Source organism: Scyliorhinus canicula, chromosome 15 (assembly GCF_902713615.1).
Source record: "Scyliorhinus canicula chromosome 15, sScyCan1.1, whole genome shotgun sequence".
Taxonomy (NCBI): domain Eukaryota; kingdom Metazoa; phylum Chordata; class Chondrichthyes; order Carcharhiniformes; family Scyliorhinidae; genus Scyliorhinus; species Scyliorhinus canicula.
In genome coordinates this window covers 57,157,987-57,176,092 of record NC_052160.1, presented here as the reverse complement: position 1 = coordinate 57,176,092, position 18,106 = coordinate 57,157,987, and the positions used below count along the sequence as shown (strand labels likewise).

General features: G+C 52.0%; 1 protein-coding gene across 1 annotated transcript in view; it reads right to left on the bottom strand.

The window, feature by feature from the left end:
• LOC119978649 (cytochrome P450 3A21-like) overlaps positions 1-18,106 on the bottom strand; it is an 85,007-nt gene that overhangs the window by 43,266 nt on the left and 23,635 nt on the right. Inside the window, exon 6 of the mRNA XM_038820437.1 lies at positions 9,066-9,154. Coding sequence (XP_038676365.1) covers positions 9,066-9,154 — 89 coding nt within the window. The remainder of the gene's footprint in view (positions 1-9,065; positions 9,155-18,106) is intronic.

Here is an 18,106-nt window from a genome sequence, read left to right as displayed (position 1 = left end):
TGTGATCAGCAGCAGACCTGCAGGGTTGGATGGCTGGTCCTTTAAAATAATGCTCGTGGGAATTTCTCACGCAGCTGAACACATGTTCACCTGGGAGTAGCACAGGCACTCAATGCACCTAAACGGCCACGTTTCAGCAATTGAGTCAAATCAGCCACATGGACAATTGCATTCCTTTGTATGTCGTAAATAAACCTAACCTTTGTTTTCTACCTGCTTGGTAAATGCGTGCTACTATAGCGGATTTTACGCTGGCGACGAGAAAGAAGTGGAGCTGCTGTCAGGTACTTCGCGCCGGGCACACTTCATCTAGGCCTAGAGAGGCATCTCAACCATCCACCGAAATGCTGCATATTGGTAAGCTCGAACCATGTCAAGCAGGAGTCAATGATTGGGGACAGTATGTCAAACGCATGCAATATTTGTTTCATACCAACAGGATTGTCGGGGACGAACGGCAGGCTGTGGTATTACTCATGGCCTACAGTGGGCCCACGAACAGCATCATAAAGAGCCTCACCCACCCCCATGCATCGGATACCTGGTCGTTCATGGCATTGGTGACCTTAGTGAAGGAACATTTTGACCCACAGCCACCATTAATCGACCGACAATTCCAATTTCATACAGCTACTCAGACCCAGTTGGAATCAACCAGCGACTTCTTGGCCTGCCTCTGCAAATTAGCTGAAATCTGCAAATTTGGTGCCACGCTCAACGAGTTGTTGCGAGACTGAATCTGCCAGCACGCAAAGACGCCTCCTGGCTGTGACTGACCTGGCTTTACAATGCACCATGGAAATTGCATTTCCTGTGAGAGTGCAGAGCAAGTGGTCCAGGAGCTCAGAGGAATGGAGGTGCTGAGCTTCAGCCACTAAACCGTACGCTGCCCAGGTCCCGCCCGGGACGCAAAGCCCCGGTAGTGGGACATCTCCTGCAGGGACACTGTCCGCCGCCACCAGCAAGGCCTTGAACCCCCAACCGCGGAGGCCCGGAGTACAGGTTTTGGCTGGCGGTCACTGGTCATAAGACACCGGAGTGCAGCCAACCCAGAGAGGACTCTCCGCCCTGCCAGGTGCGTCCGCCCCACCAGGTGCAACCGCCGCTCTAAGGACTAGGCCAATAACATGGTTGGTGAAGAAGAGGCCTATCGAAAGCTGCATTGCATAACTTTGCCTTGGGTTACCCCAATTTGGCTTTCATTGTAGGTGATTGGGCATTCCATCCGTATGGAGTTGGGTAAGTGTGCAGTGATATCCGTAATCAGCTGCTGTATCTTTGACCCTATTCGCTCCAGTCTGCAGATGCTGATCCTCAGGGACACCAACGCCCACCTTGCTACACACACTGTGATGGTCCCAGTAGAAAATGGCAGCAGATGGTATACCTGCCATTGGTGGTCGTAAATGGCAATGGCCTGAGTTTGTTGGGACGGGTTTGATGGCTGCAACATCTCAGATTGGATAGGCAAAGAATTTACCGAATGTACCTGTTGGAACCAACAATTCTATGGACACGTGCTTGTAGGATTAGAATAGCGGTGTTAATATACTCACAACAGAGCCAGCCTATTAGCCATTGAACTTTCGGTGAACTGGCCGGCTGACCATGTGGCACTGACCTTTTATACAGCAGCTTCCGGGGGAGGAGTCCTGGGCAGAGCCAAGGGAGAAGCCCCATACAACTTGAGCATTCCCAGAGCTACTCCCCCTGGAGGACAGGTAGTGCAACTGCACTTACAATACAGACACATGTATACACAGATTACAATCCGGTGTGAATCACATTCACCACATTCACCCCCTGTGAAAAAATCGAGTCCAGCGGGGGTGGTGGCTCACAGAGTTAGTCTGTCCGGTGGATGATTTGTTCTTTTCGATCTGCGGAGCACCGGGGTTGCAGCCTCTTGCGGTGGCTGGGTGGGTGTTGAGAGCTGGGGTACGATGGCAGACTCCGGGGCGGGTCTCGTCCGAACTTCATACACCGCTGGCTCGACCGGAGACTGGGGGCGGGCTGGTTCTGGCGCGTGGAACTGGTGGGGTGAGCTTGCGGAATCGGGAGCATGAGGGGGCGGCAGCATAGGGAACGGGGTAAGGGATTCCTCAGCGGGGGTAGGGGGGGGGCTGGATCCAGCGGGTGCCAGGTCGCGAAGGGATACGGTGTCCTGGCGACCGTCCGGGAACTCCACGAATGCGTACTGGGGGTTGGAATGGAGGAGGTGCACCTGTTCAACAAGGGGGTCAGTTTTGTGCCCCCTGACGTGCTTCCTCAGGAGGACCTGGCCTGGTGTCCTCAGCCACGCCAGAAGTGAGACTCCCGTGGTAGTGCCCCTCGAAAAATGAAGAGTCGCTCGTGAGGGGTTTGATTTGTAGCTGTACAGAGGAGGGATCTGATTGAGTGGAGGGCGTCTGGGAGGACTTCTTGCTATTGGGAGACTTGGAGTTTTCTAGACCGGAGGGTCAGTAGGACGTTCTTCCAGACCGTCGCGTTCTCCCTCTCCACCTGCCCGTTCCCCCTGGGGTTGTACGCTGTGCACGTAGCTGGGGAAACCAAACAGGGTGAAGACACTATGGAGGGCCCTAATGACTGTGCCGGAGGTCATATCAGGGCATGGAATGGCAAAAGGGAATCGGGAGAACTCGTCGATGATGTTGAGGAAATAAATGTTCTTGTTAGTGGAGGGGAGTGGCCCTTTGAAATCGATTGCAAGGCGTTCAAAGGGCCTAGAAGCCTTGACCAGGTGGGCCCTGTCTGGTCTATAGAAGTGCGGTTTGCACTCTGCACAGATCGGGCAGTCCCTGGTGACCGCTTTTACCTCCTCGTTGGAGAAAGGCAGGTTTCGGGCTCTGTTGTAGTGGGCGAGCCAGGTGGCCCCTGGATGGCAGAGATCAACGTGGATGGCTTTCAGACGGCTGATCTGCGCGCTGGCGCATTTCCCTCGGGATAGGGCATCCGAGGGCTCGTTGAGCTTCCCCGGTCGATATTTAATATCGTAACTATAGGTGGAGTGTTCGATCCTCCACCGAAGGATTTTATCATTTTTTAGTTTGCCCCTTTGCGAGTTGTCAAACATAAAGGCAACCAATCGTTGGTCGGTGATGAGGGTGAACCTCCTACCTGCGAGGTAGTGCCTCCAGTGAGGAACAGCCTCCACGAAGGCTTGTGCTTCTTTCTCAACTGAGGAGTGTCGGAGTTCTGAAGCGGATAGGTACGGAGAAAAATGCAATGGGCCTCCCTGCCTGATTTAAAGTGGCTGCTAGAGCTACCTCTGAGGCGTCGCTCTCAACCTGAAAGGGAGTGGATTCATCCACCGCCCGCATGGCTGCTTTGGCGATGTCTTCCTTGATGCAGCTGAAGGCCTGGCGCGCCTCAGCTGACAGGGGAAATCGTGTGGCCTTAAAGAGTGGGCGGGCTTTGTCCGCATATTGAGGGACCCACTGGGCGTAGTATGAGAGGAACCCCAAGCACCGTTTGAGGGCCTTGGGGCAATGAGGGAGGGGGAGTTCTAAGAGGGGGCATGAGGTCCGGGTATGGGCCCAGGATTCCGTTCTCCACGACGTAGCCGAGGATGGCCAGTCTGTTTGTGCGGAAAACGCATTTCTCCTTGTTATAAGTGAGATTTAATTTCTGTGCCGTTTGGAGAAAACGGTGGAGGTTGGCGTCGTGGTCCTGCTGGTCATAGCCGCAGATGGTAACATTGTCTAGATACGGAAACATGGCCCGCAGCCCGTACTGGTCTACCATTCGGTCCATTGCTCGTTGGAACACCGAAACCCCGTTAGTGACGCCGAAAGGGACCCGGAGGAAATGGAAGAGGTGGCCATTGGCCCCGAATGCCATGTAGTGGCGGTCCTCCAGGCGGATTGGGAGCTGGTGGTATGCAGACTTCAGATCCACCGTGGAAAATAGCCGATATTGGGCAATCTGATTAACCATGTCTGCAATTCTGGGTAGGGGATACGCGTCTAGGAGCGTAAAGTGATTTATGGTCTGGCTATAGTCGACGACCATGCAAAATTTTCCCTGGTCTTGACGACCACCACCTGAGCTCTCCAGGGACTATTACTGGCCTCTATGATCCCCTCACTGAGCAGCCGTCAGACCTCCGATCGGATAAAGACCCTATCCTGTGGGCTGTATCGCCTGCTGCGAGTAGCTACTGGCTTGCAATCTGGAGTAAGATTGGCGAAGAGCGGAGGGGGGAGATGCGCAGCGTGGTTAGGCTGCAGGTAGTGAGTGGGGGCAGGGGCCCGCCGAAGCTGAGGGTGAGGCTCTTGAGGTTGCACTGGAAATCCAGGCCTAATAAGCGTGGCGCACAGAGGTCGGGCAGGACATAAAGTTTAAATTTAGAATAACTAGCGCCTCGAATTGTGAGCGTAGCAACGGTGCATCCTTGGATTTGGACTGAGTGGGAGCCCGAAGCGTGGGCGATAGTTTGGCTCACCGGAAAAATAGAAAGCGAACAGCGTCTTACCAGCTCTGGATGTATAAAGCTCTCGGTGCTCCCGGAGTCAAAGAGGCATGGCGTGCTGTACCCGTTGATCTGGACCTCCGCCATCGAACTTCGTAGGTGCTTGGGGCGGGATTGATCCAGGGTGACTGCGCTGAGTTGCGGGTAGTTGGCGGCACGATGAGCTGTGCTGGAGTGGCCCCGTGATGACTGCCCTCTGAGTTCGTAGTCGTCGAGGTGAGTTTCAGAGTTTGAAGGGGATGGATCCCAAGATGGCCGCCCCCATGAGTCGCACATGGCCGGCCGCATGGAGGAGGATTGCCAAGATGGCCGCCCCCATGAGTCGCACATGTCGGGAGGGGGCGGAGTCGGCATACAGGCTGCAGCATTTCGGGCCTGCAGGCCTGTGAATTCAGGAAATGAGTGCTTTGAGCCGTGGGAGGGTTAGAGGCTGGGGCTTTCTTCACCAGACACACTCTGGCATAGTGTCCTTTTCGCCCGCAGCTGCTGCAGGTCGCGTTACGGGCCGGGCAGTGCTGCCGTGGGTGCTGGCTTTGGCCACAGAAATGGCAGGCTGAAGCAGCCGAGTAGCTGGCTAAAGCAGCCGCGTAGCTGGCTGGGGCAGCAGAGTAACTGGCTGGGGCAGCAGAGTAACTGGCTTTGGCAGCGCGGTAGCTGGGGGGCCGTGCGGCACAGGCCTGGGGGGGACTGTTGGTCAGGGGTCCACGATGGGGTCGCGGGGTCTGCGGGAAACGCGTGAGGCTGCGGAAGGAAACTTCCATAGTGATAGCAGCCTCCACAGTAGTGTCTAAGCCCTGGGCCCCCTTTTCTAGCAGTCTTTGGCGCACATAGTTAGACCTAAGGCCCGCCACGAAAACGTCCCGCACAGCAAGCTCCCTATGTTCAGCCGCGGTAACGGCTTGATAATTACAGTCATTGGAAAGATTGTTCAATTCCCTTACAAACTCGGCTAGCGTTTCTGTAGGCCGCTGACGGCGGGTCGTAAACACGTGGCGTGCATAAACCTTGTTAATGGGTCTAACGTACATTTTGTCCAATATTGCCAGCGCTGCGGTGTAAGAACCGGCCGGATTTAGCTGTGTGGCGATTCTGTGGCTTACCCTCGCGTGCAGTAGGTTTTTGTTCCTCCGTTGTTCCGACTGTGCTGGCTTCTGCCAGGTAGGCTTTAAAACATCTCAGCCAGTGGGAAAAAATTTCCTTAGCCTCTGCATCCTCTGGGTCGAGTTCTAGGCGTCCGGGCTTGAGGGCTTCTTCCATGATTTCTTTGACTGTTTCCTGAGTATATTAAATTGTTGGAACCAACAATTCTACGGACACGTGCTTGTAGGATTAGAATAGCGGTTTTAATATACTCACAACAGAGCCAGCCTATTAGCCATTGAACTTTCGGTGAACTGGCCGGCTGACCATGTGGCACTGACCTTTTATACAGCAGCTTCCGGGGGAGGAGTCCTGGGCAGAGCCAAGGGAGAAGCCCCATACAACTCGAGCACTCCCAGAGCTACTCCCCCTGGAGGACAGGTAGTGCAACTGCACTTACAATACAGACACATGTATATACAGATTACAATCCGGTGTGAATCATATTCACCACAGTACCCACATGGCCCTGAGGGGATTCTAGCCAGGTTCCCGACTGTGTTTCAGGAGGGTTTAGGCACCATCAGAGGGGCTGTGGACAACATCAGTGTTGACCCGATGCCCAACCGAGGTTTTTCCACGACCGGCCTGTCCCTTGTGCATTAAGGTTAAAAGTGGACGTGGAGTTGGACCGTCTCGAGATAATGGGCGCGATTCTCCGCTGCCCACGACAGGTCGGAGAATAGCGGGAGGGCCTTCCCGACATTTTTCCCGCCCTCCCACTATTCCCCCCCCCCCCCCCCCCACGACACGAATCGCTGCTTGCCGTTTTTTACGGCGAACAGCGATTCTCCCCAGACCGATGGGCCGAGTTCCCAGGCCTTTACGGCCGTTTTCACGAACGCAATCACACCTGCTCTCACCGTTCGTGAAAACGGCCGCAAAGTGCCGTCCCGGACAACCATGGCACCGATTGGCATGGCCGCACCACGGCCGTGCCGAGGGTGGCATGGGCCTGCGATCGGTGGGGACCGATCGCGGGCAGCGGGTCCGATACCCGCGCACTATCTGTTCCTCCGCCGCATCGCAGGATCAGTCCGCGGGGCGGCTGAGGGGCATGACAGGCCGCGCATGCACGGGTTTGACGCATATGCATGATGACGTCATCCACGCATGCACGGCTGACGTCATCGTGCGCGTCAGCCGCCGTGACGCTTGGCGCGCAGACTTAGCGACGGTCGCTAAGCCCGCGATGCCGTGCTTCACAGGGTCGCGCCCGGGGTGGAGAATCGGGTCCCGGGAGGGGGCGCGGAGGCTGCCGTGAAACACGGCCAGTTTCACGGCAGCCTTTACGACTCGCCGCATTTGCGGAGAATCGCGCCCAACGTTTCTCATCCTCGTAGTTGTCCATTCAAAGTGGATGGAGGTCCATAAAATACAAAGTATGACAGCTCGAGCCACCATCGACAGGCTGCGGCAATCCTTCAGCATGCACGGGATACCCGAGCTGCTGGCTTCGGCCAATGGGACAGCTTTCACAAGTGCAAAGTTCGGAGCATTCATGACCGCAAATGGCATCCGGCACGTACACACTGGTTTTCCCGGACATTGGCAGGAAAATCTACCGAGGTCAAGGTGGAGCCGAATCTGACGCAGGCTGGCGTATGCCTTTGTGCACCTCTGCCACAGGAGGCCGGCTGTACGTCCGTAACTTTGGAACTTTGGGGAAGGCACCACATGGATCCCGGGCAGCAAATTAGCCCAGACTGGACCGGTCTCTTAATTGAGTGAGGGCTGAGGGGTGCAAATCAATTTGGCACATGGATCATCTCCATGGGCACATCCCTGAGATGCCAGATCTGATTTGAGAGGTTTCAGACTGAAACCTGCCCCAGCTCGAGTTTTGCCTCCGCCCCAGCTGCTGCCGTTAGCCCCGGCCACATCTGTCGTGGAGAAGCCGGTTTCGGACATCGAGGATGCCGAGATGCCGGAAGAGGTCCTGCTGAACTCCGATTCGAAGACTGACATGGATGTAATGCCACCACTGGAACCCACTGTGTTGGTGCCCACAGACAACTCCGTTCCTATGACCCCGCTAAGGCGTCTGCATGAAAATGACGCTTCCCGGTTCAGTACATGCCTCCAGATGCCACACGATCGACCCCAACGGCCGATCTCGGGCTAGGATGACTATGGGTTCATTGGACACACCTGCGGACACGGACATGAATGTATCTCTGGATTTGGAAGGGGGGGGGGTGTGTAGAGGGAATGTTATAATCCTGTGGAGTTTACTGCATCAGATCCCCCCCCGTGACCTCCACTGAATACGAGCTCCCTCTGGTAATGAGGGGATGGACTTCCCCTTAACAAGGGATTAGATAGGTGACTAGTATAAAAACCCTGGTCTGGGTACAGGAGGGGTTCTACACTATCCCACACTACTACTTGCCTAGCATGGGGCAACCCAACGGAATTAGCCAGTAACATACTTTGCACCTTTTTTTATGCCTTCAAGTGCTACGGAAAGCGATTTATACACATCTTTAATTTGGATTGATATTGGTCTAGAGTGAAATAGTATCCCACTGTAAAAGGGGTTTCTGTGTAGATTGCAACAAAGCGTAGACAGTGGAAGGTAGATTATTAACACCCTGTTCTCTGGTTTGTGTTTAAAAAGAATGGAAATAAAAGGTCAGGTCCTCTGACCAAATGGCCTTTTTTTAAAAATAGACGGCGGGACAATGTGTTGGAGAGGAACTGTCACAACAATTTGTTTCTACAGAACAACTCGAGAGGCGACATTGGGGAAATCTAGGGCGTAAATCATCAACTCGAGCAAATAAGGAGGAACTTTCCCTGTTGGTGGAAGGGTCGAGAACTAAAGGACAAAGATTTAAAGTCAATATGACAAAAGAACCAACAGCAACTTGTTTTGACGCAGTGTTTAGGATCTGGACTGCCTTGCCAGAGAGTGTGGTAGTGGAGCAGGATTCGATTGTGGTTTTCTAAAAAAAGGAAATCGAGCACCTGAAGGAGGAAAGAGGAAAAAACTAGAGGGAGAGGGGATTTGCTCTGGCAGAGAACCTGCACAGACACAGCAGGTTGAATGGCCTCTTTCTGTGATGTAACCATTCAATAATTTTACAAATCTTGACTACCACTGTTTATGTCGGGGGGGGGGGGGGGGGGGGGGTAGATATAAACAGAAGAATATAAGTTCCTCACAAGGATACTTGGAAATGTGTACTTGGTTGTCCATAATAGGTGCTGTAACTTTATGAGCTGTAATGAGAGGTTAGTATGTCCTAGCACAACCAGCTGATAAACAGCTACAACTAGTTAACACAGGATGCTCAGCAGGTTCATGGAAGAGTCAGCAAACATCACGTTCATTTCACTCAGACCAGCGGTGATCAGAAGGTCCTCGGAGCAGAGTGAAAATGATTTAATGGGCGAGGATTGTGTGTGATGGAGGAACGCAGGGGTCTCACCCAACAGACAGATTACTCACTCCTTCATGTTGACAGATACATTCAGTTTTGCTTTCTTTTCTGCATTTTTCACAAGACTCTTTGCGTAGTGCTGGATTATTGGACACATCTGGGGAAGGAAAAGAAAATGGCGAACAATTTATACAGGATGTACACAAAGCTGGTCTGTATCTAAATATGGTTGTACTATTCCTGGCAACTTTGTCACATGGTGGGCAAAATGGTAGCACATACTAATGCCTCACAGCTCCAGGGACTCGGGTTCAATTCCTGCCTTGGGTGACTGTGTGGAGTTTGCACGTTCTCCCCATGTCTGTGTGGGTTCCTCTGGGTGCATTGTTTCCTCCCACAGTTCAAAGATGTGCAGCTTAGGTGGATTGGTCATGCTAAATCACCCCTTAGTGTCCGAAAGGTCAGGTGGGTTTATTGGAGTACAGGGATGGGGGGGGACACGGGTGGGGGGACGCGGGTGGGGGTGGGGGGGGGGGGGTGGTGTGGACGACGACGGCATGGGCCTAGGTAGGATGTTCTTTCAGAGGGTCGGTGCAAACCTGATGGGCCGAATGGCCTCCTTCTGCACTGTATTCAATGATTATTATTACCTGTCTCCAACCCATCTCCCCTCACAGATTGCCCCACTCTGGCCACAAGGTGACTAGTCATGCCCATCCTATGATGTTTTCACCTTTCTACATATCCAGAGAGTGAATTGACCCTTCATTCCTAGATTATTCTCAACTACCAATGAAACAGTATATTGGCTCCATTACTCCATGTCCAATATTTTTATAACAAGTTTCCCGAATCGTTCAAACAATTTTTGTTTCAAAGACACTCCTCTAATTTTTATCCAGGAAACCTCCTGCAAGAGTTGTCAACTCAAGTCATCTGGAATCACGCTGAAATGTAGTGAATGCTTTCTTGAAACTCTTGCTTGTACTGTATGTATACTGGCTGCTCTCAATCAATTCTTGGTCAGGAGATCGTCTCCCTTAGAAAATGGCCGACTTCGAGGGCGACATGTGGCGCAGTGGTTAGCACTGGGACTGCGGCACTGAGGACCCGGGTTCGAATCTCGGTTCTGGATCACTGTGTGTGTGGAGTTTGCACATGTCTGCGTGGGTTTCACCCCCACAACCCAAAGATGTGCAGGTTAGGTGGATAGGCCATGCTAAATTGTCCGTTAATTGGAAAAAAAAAAATAATTGGTCGACTTCACTCTGGAATGAGAAGCAGGTGGACCAGACTGATGATAATATGGATAGCGGGCAATCAGGTTATGGAGGTCTAAATTCTCCCAAAGCCGATTACCTCAGCTGCTTACACAGGTTGAAAAACAAAATATCATACCTGGTTCTACATGTTTCTTGTTGTCCTTAGTAAAAAGTAGAACTGACCATGTTAAACGGTTATAGGGTAGTTTAACCTGCACCAGATCTCAGTCATCCATCGATCTAATGCTCACAACATCCGTTGGCTCACAGTCAGAATGAAAATGGTCATCCTGGTGTTTAAATCTCATCATGGCCTCCCTGCTCCTTATCTCTGTAACCTGTGACAGTGCTACAACCCTCCAAAGGTCTCTCCGCTCCAATTGTGAGGTCTTGTACAGGTTTTAATTTCCTAGCTCTGCGAATTGGTCATCTTTAGCCACCCAGGCCCCAAGCTCCAGAATTTCTCCTCTAAACCTTGTCACCTTTCCCTTCTCCTTTAAAACACTCCTTCCAACCTATTCTGATCAAGCTTTACATCTCATGAAATATTAGGGCAGCTGACCAAGTGCCTGATTTTGTTTGACAACCCTACTTTTAAGCGCCTTGGGACAGTTTTCCTACATTAAAGATGTTGATGCTATATCAATGCAGGGTAGAATTTAGGGCAGCAGGGTAGCATGGTGGTTAGCATAAATGCTTCACAGCTCCAGGGTCCCAGGTTCGATTCCCGGCTGGGTCACTGTCTGTGTGGAGTCTGCACGTCCTCCCCCTGTGTGCGTGGGTTTCCTCCGGGTGCTCCGGTTTCCTCCCACAGTCCAAAGATGTGCGGGTTAGGTGGATTGGCCATGCTAAATTGCCCGTAGTGTCCTAATAAAAGTAAGGTTAAGGGAGGGGGGGGGGTTGTTGGGTTATGGGTATAGGGTGGATACGTGGGTTTGAGTAGGGTGATCATGGCTCGGCACAACATTGAGGGCCGAAGGGCCTGTTCTGTGCTGTACTGTTCTATGTTCTATGTTCTATGTTCTAATTTTACATTTGCTGGCAGGCACATGCCCGACCCAGAGTCACGTTAAATAGCGAGCGATAAAATAGGTAGAGTGAGGGACGAGGGGGGGGCGCAAAGTGGAGGACCCGGCAGAATTGAATAGGTTATTCCGGGACTTCTATCGTAAGCTGTACACTTTGGAGCCGCCGGAAGAACCGGAGGGGATGAAAAGGTTTCTGGACGGGTTAACATTCCCAACAGTTGGTGGGGGGCGAGTGGAAGAGCTGGGGGCCCCGATTAGAGTAGAGGAGGTATTGGGGGGCCTTAAGGCTATGCAGTCGGGGAAGTCCCCGGGGCCGGATGGATACCCAGTAGAGTTTTATAGGAAGTTCTCTGAGCTGGTGGGCCCGGTCTTGGCGAGGGTTTTCAATGAGGCAAGGGACAGAGGGACCCTGCCGCCGACAATGTCGCAAGCCACTATATCCCTGATATTGAAGCGGGGTAAAGACCCGGAGGCGTGCGGGTCCTACAGGCCAATCTCCCTGATTAATGTAGACGCCAAGCTCCTGGCAAAGGTACTGGCGGGTAGAATGGAGGACTGTATACCGAAGGTGATTGGGGAGGATCAAACGGGTTTCGTGAAAGGTAGGCAGCTGGCGGCCAATTTGAGGAGATTTCTCAATGTGATAATGATGCCCCCGGCGGGTAGAGAGGTGGAGGTAGTGGTGGCAATGGACGCCGAGAAGGCCTTTGACCGGGTGGAGTGGGACTATCTATGGGAGGTGCTCGGACGGTTTGGGTTCGGGGAGGGATTGGTGGATTGGATCAAATTATTATATCATGCCCCGAGGGCCAGCGTCAGGACTAACAGAGAAGTGTCGGAGTACTTTATGTTGTACCGAGGGACCAGACAGGGCTGCCCGCTCTCCCCGCTGCTGTTGGCGCTGGCCATAGAGCCGCTGGCGATTGCGCTGAGAGCCGCAGAGGGTTGGAAGGGGATGGTGAGGGGCGGGGTTGAACACAGGGTTTCTCTTTATGCAGACGACCTGCTCCTGTACGTGTCGGACCCAGTAGCCGGGATGGGAACTATACTGGGAATGCTGAGGAAGTTCGGCCAGTTCTCAGGATACAAATTAAATACGGTCAAGGGTGAAATGTTTGTGGTCCAGGCAAGGGGCCAGGAGAACAGATTGAGAGGGCTACCGTTTAGGCTGGTTGAGGAAAATTTCCGGTATTTGGGAATCCAGGTGGCACGAGACTGGGGCAGGCTGCATAAGTTAAATTTGGCCAGGGTGGTGGAGCAAATGAAGGGAGAGTTTCGGAGATGGGATGCACTCCCGCTGTCGCTGGCAGGGAGGGTGCAGACTGTAAAGATGACAATCCTCCCTCGATTTTTGTTTATTTTTCAGTGCCTCCCGATCTTTATCCCACAGTCCTTCTTCAAAAGAGTTAACGGGCTGATCATGAGCTTTGTCTGGGTGGGAAAATCCCCGCGGGTGAAGAAGGCGATGTTGGAGAGGAACCGCAGCGAGGGAGGGCTGGCTTTGCCGAGTCTGATCAATTATTACTGGGCGGCCAACATCGCTATGATAAGGAAGTGGATGGTGGGTATGGGGTCTATTTGGGAGCGGGTGGAGGCGGCTTCGAGCAGGGGCTCCAGCTTGGAGGCCCTGGTCACGGCTCCTCTACCGCTGCCGCCGGCCAAGTACACCACCAGCCCGGTAGTGGTGGCGACCCTGCGGATATGGGGCCAGTGGAGGAGGCATGTGGGGGAGATGGGGGCGTCTGTCTGGGCGCCAATCTGCGACAACCATCGGTTTGCCCCCGGCAGTATGGATGGGGGGTTCCGAGTATGGCGGCGAGCAGGGGCAAGAAGGGTGGGTGATATGTTCCTAGAAGGGAGCTTCGCGAGTTTGAGGAGCTTGGAGGAGAAATTTGGGTTGGTAAGGGGAAATGATTTTAGATACCTACAGTTGCGGGACTTTGTTCGTAGACAGGTCCCATCTTTCCCACGCCTCCCGCCAATGGGGATCCTCGACAGAATAGTCTCTAGGAGGGAAGAAGGGGAGGGCAGAGTCTCGGTATATATAAGGTGCTTATGAGAGAGGAAGGGTCCCAGACAGAGTAACTGAAACTTAAATGGGAGGAGGAGCTAGGTGGGGAAATGGAGGATGGGCTGTGGGCAGAGGCCCTGAGTAGGGTAAACTCGACCGCGACATGTGCTAGGCTCGGGCTGATCCAATTTAAGGTCGTTAACCGGGCCCATATGACGGTGGCTCGGATGAGCAAATTTTTCGGGATAGAGGACAAATGCACTAGGTGCGCGGGAGGACCAGCGAACCATGTTCACATGTTTTGGGCATGTCCTGAGCTGAGGGGGTACTGGGAGGGATTTGCGGGGGTCATGTCCCAGGTGCTAAAAACAAGGGTGGTGATGAGTCCAGGAGTGGCAATTTTGGGGGTTTCGGAAGACCCGGGCATCCAGGGGGAGAAAGAGGCCGATGTTTTGGCCTTTGCTTCCCCGATAGCCCGGAGACGAATATTATTGGCGTGGAGGGACTCAAAGCCCCCGAAGACTGAGTGGTGGCTTGCGGACATGTCGTGTTTCCTGGGGATGGAAAAAATTAAGTTCGCCTTGAGGGGATCTGTGCAGGGGTTCACCCGGAGGTGGCAACCATTTATTGACTTCTTTGCGGGGGAGTGAGCGTCAGCAGGGGGGTGGGGGGGAGTAGAGTAGAGTAGGAGGGAAAATATGGCGGGTAGTACCGGTGGGAGGTTAGCGGGCTTGTGCAATATGTTACGATGGTACGTGGATGTTTGCACATTTTTGCCTTTTTTGCTTTCTTTCTGATGATGTCTGTAATTGTTTATAAAGCCAAAAACTACCTCAATAAAATTGTTTATTAAAAAAAAAAATAGCGAGCGATAACATTAGGCACGTATTCTGATGTCATAGTCTGCTCACGCGATATTTTGCACAGCGAGTGCAGCCTCGGGTCAGCAGCTTGGATTGGCAGCGCGCCTGCCAACAATTATGATGTGGAGATGCCGCCGTTGGACTGGGCTGAGCACAGAAAGAAGTCTTACAACACCAGGTTAAAGTCCAATAGGTTTGTTTCGAATCTGATCATCAGGTAAGCATTCTACAAGGCGGCCTTCAGGGCGCGCGACAACGCAGAATCGCCGAGCAGAAACTTATAGCCAAGTCCCACACACATGAGTACGGCCTCAACCGGGACCCTGGATTCATGTTGCATTACATTCATCACCCACCATCTGGCCTGGGCTTGCGAAATCCTACCAACTGTCCTGGCTTGTGGTAATTCACACCTCTTTAACCGGTTATTATCCCTCTCTCCAGGGGCTCCATCTGGACCTGTAGATTTAATTACCAGCAAAGACTCGCATTCAAAGTATCGTCTTGCATTTTTGACTTTGTCTACATATATGTTTCTGGAACTTACCTCTTCATTTACCTGAGGAAGGAGCTGTTCTCCAAAAATTGGTGATTCGAAACAAACCTGTTGGGCTTTAACCTGGTGTTGTAAGACTTCTTACTATGCCAACAATTATGAGGGCATTAAATCCCCAATTGACCAACATTTTACGTGCCCCATGCGATTTTAAGCTCGCCACACAGGAAACACGGCACCAATATTTGGATTCAAGGGCGGGGTAAAAAGGGAATGGATCAAATGCAGGATGAGGAGTTGGGAGTTTCAGGGAGTGAGTTAAGGTGGTGTTTTGAGAGAATGTTTTCTGTGTTGGGCAGAGCACAGCATGGGGCTCTCAGCACGTTACCGCCCTCTTGCTGGCCGCAAGCACGTCCATCCCTCCCGTCTGCTGCGTCTATCAGCACTGGCCATTCTGCAGGCAATATCGCCCCAATCGAGGGGGGGAGGTGGGGGGGGGGGGGGGGGGGGGGAACACGTTTGGAGATGATTTTCTTTTTTTTTAAATTTAGAGTACCCAATTATTTTTCCAATTAAGGGGCAATTTAGTGTGGCCAATCCACCTATCCTGCACATCTTTTGGGTTGTGGGGGTGAAACCCACGCAGACACGGGGAGAATGTGCAAACTCCTCACGGACAGTGACCCAGAGCCGGGATACGAACCCGGGTCCTCAGCGCCGTAGGCAGCAATGCTAACCACTGTGCCACCGTGCAGCCCGGAGATGATTGTCTGAATGGACGTAAAGAAGGCCTTTGACCAGGTAGAGAGGAGGTATTTCTTTGAAATCCTGGGGAGGTTTGGGTTGGGGCCGAGATTTGTGCTGTGGGTCCGGATGCCATATGTGTCCCCCATGGCCAGAGTGTGAATGAATGAGACAAGCCCGGGGAATTTTGGGCTGCACAGGAGTGTGAGGCGGGGATGTCCGCTGTCCCCGCTATTGTTTGCATTGCCGATTGAGCCCTTGGCGAGGACACTTCGGGCCTCGGCTGAGTGGTGGGAGAATGAGACGAGGGTTGTTGTATGCCAGTGACCTGTTGCTGTTCGTGATGGACCCATTAGAAAACATGGCGGAATGATGGGCTGACTGGAGAGGCTTGAGGCATTTTTGGGCTATAAACTGAATGTAGGGAAGAGTGAGGTGTTGCTGGTGAATGCAGTGGGGCTGTGGAGAAACTTGGGGCACTGCCATTTAAGGTGGCAAGGGAGCGGTTCCGGTACCTGGGGATTCAGGTAACACCTGAGTGGGCCATGATGCATAGATGGAATTTGACGGGGTTTGGTGGAGTTTGCTGCTGTTCACCCTGAGGAAGCATAAGAGGAGACCAATGGTGGAGTCATCGATAAAAATTTGAGACCAGTTGAAGAGGCCCTTTACCTGGGTCACATGGTGTTGATGTCTCCACTGTGTGGGAATCGTAGGTTTGCGCTGGGGGGATGGAGGGGAAGTACAGGAGATGGGAGGAGGGGTTAGAGCGGGTCAGGGACATGTTTGCGGTGGGGAAGTTCGCTGGGATAGTGGAGCTGCAGCAGAGGTTCAAGTTATCAAGAGAGAGTGAATTTAGATATTGGCAGTTGTGGGACTTTGCAAGAGCCGCCTTTGTTTCCTCAGGAGTATACCCTGTTGGAGAAAATATTGTTCCTGGATGGAGTGAGGGGGAATGGTAGGATTGGGGGATATATATGGGTGGCTGGGGGAGCAGGGCACGACCTTAGTGAAAAGGATCAAGTGGAGGGGGAAGGAGGAGGTTTGGAGGAAGATAGGATGGGGACTTTGCTGTGAAGTAATGCGCTGAGTGAACACAACCTCTTCATGTGCAAGGATGAGTCTTGTACAATTTAAGGTGGTGCACAGGGTCCACATGACATGGGCCCGGATGAGTGGGTTTTCCCCAGAGATAGTGGACGGATGCGGGAGGTGTGGGAGGGGGCCAGCGAATTATCCCTATATGTTCTGGGGCATATGAGGAGTCGGAGAACTTTTGGGAGGCAGTGTTCGGGAACATATCGAGGATTGTAGGGGTTGAGATGAAGCTACATTGGTGGCGATCTTTGGGATGTTGGGGCTGCTGGAGGGGAAGGGGGCTGATGTTGTGGCCTTCACCTCTTTGATTGCTCGCGACGGATACTTTTGAATTGGAAATCTCTCAGGGTGGAGAAAATCAAAGTTGCCCCAAGGGGTTCGGAGGACAGCTTCGAGGTACGGTGGAGGCCGTTCTCGGCTATATTTGAGGAGCTATTTATCGTGAAGCAGGGGGGAAGGGGTAGTGAATGGGGATAAAATGTACAAACTGTATATTCTGTTGGATGTTAAGGTTGTGTTATTATGTTGAATATGTTTGGAATAAAATATCTTTTAAAAAAAGGGAAGCTGACACTGCAGGAGTTGTGATTGTTCTCCATCTTTCTGCTGTTGGAAGACATTTTACACTTGGTGCTTTGCTCTCCTCAGCTAAAATCTTCCCATCACAAGGATTACCTTGAGCTGGCATAGACAATCCATTGCTCCTTCATCTCCCAACAAAAACTGTCCACTTGCCCTCTTTCCCAGACACCCAAAACCAACTAGGAAGAACTCACCTGTGAGACCATCTGTGCATTCCTTAAACACTCAATCACGCAAATCCCATCTTGTGCCCAGTCCCGCACCCATTCCCTGGTCTTGTTAATCTACATTGGCTGCATCTCCCAACATATTAAATCAAAACCTAAAATCATATCTTCACCTCAGTCCTCAGCTTCACCCTAACTACTTTTCTGCCTTAAAGTCTTCCCATGGGTCAACTCTGGCCTTCTGTCTATCCTCACTCCCACTCTCCCTTCACCCACTTGTTAAGAACTTTTAGTCACCTCAGCCCCACAATCTGGAACTTTCTGCCTTCAAATGTTTTCTTGCGGACCGTTTTATAGGCCAATATTTCAAGTACATCTCCCAACAAAGATTTAGCTGCTGATTCTTTTATTTAAGTATTCCTCTGTAAAGTATCTTAAACCTACTAATGGAAAAATTGGTAACAGTAATAAGACCATAGGATCTGCTGAAACTGATAGACAAACACAGATTATCTAGATGCCACGTATGAAACTTTCGGCCACGGTACACTATATGCAAGGGAACAACTTTTGAATGCTTCATTTTCTAATAAAGGCTTTTCTTCAAAACATGGAATCTATAACAATTGAGCAGCTGAAGGTTGAAACTGCATCTAGTCAAATCTGCCCTTGCAACATTTTAAATAGGAGGCGTTCATGTCACCTTATGCTTCATAGGATGCTATTATAGAGAGCAGGAGAGTCAGGTCCTGTGTTATCTCAGATGAGGTAGGAAAGCAGATAGATGGCTGTTAGGCCACAGTTGCAGGGAGGCACACACTCAAATGACGGCAAGGTGGAGACTGATCACCTTGCAAT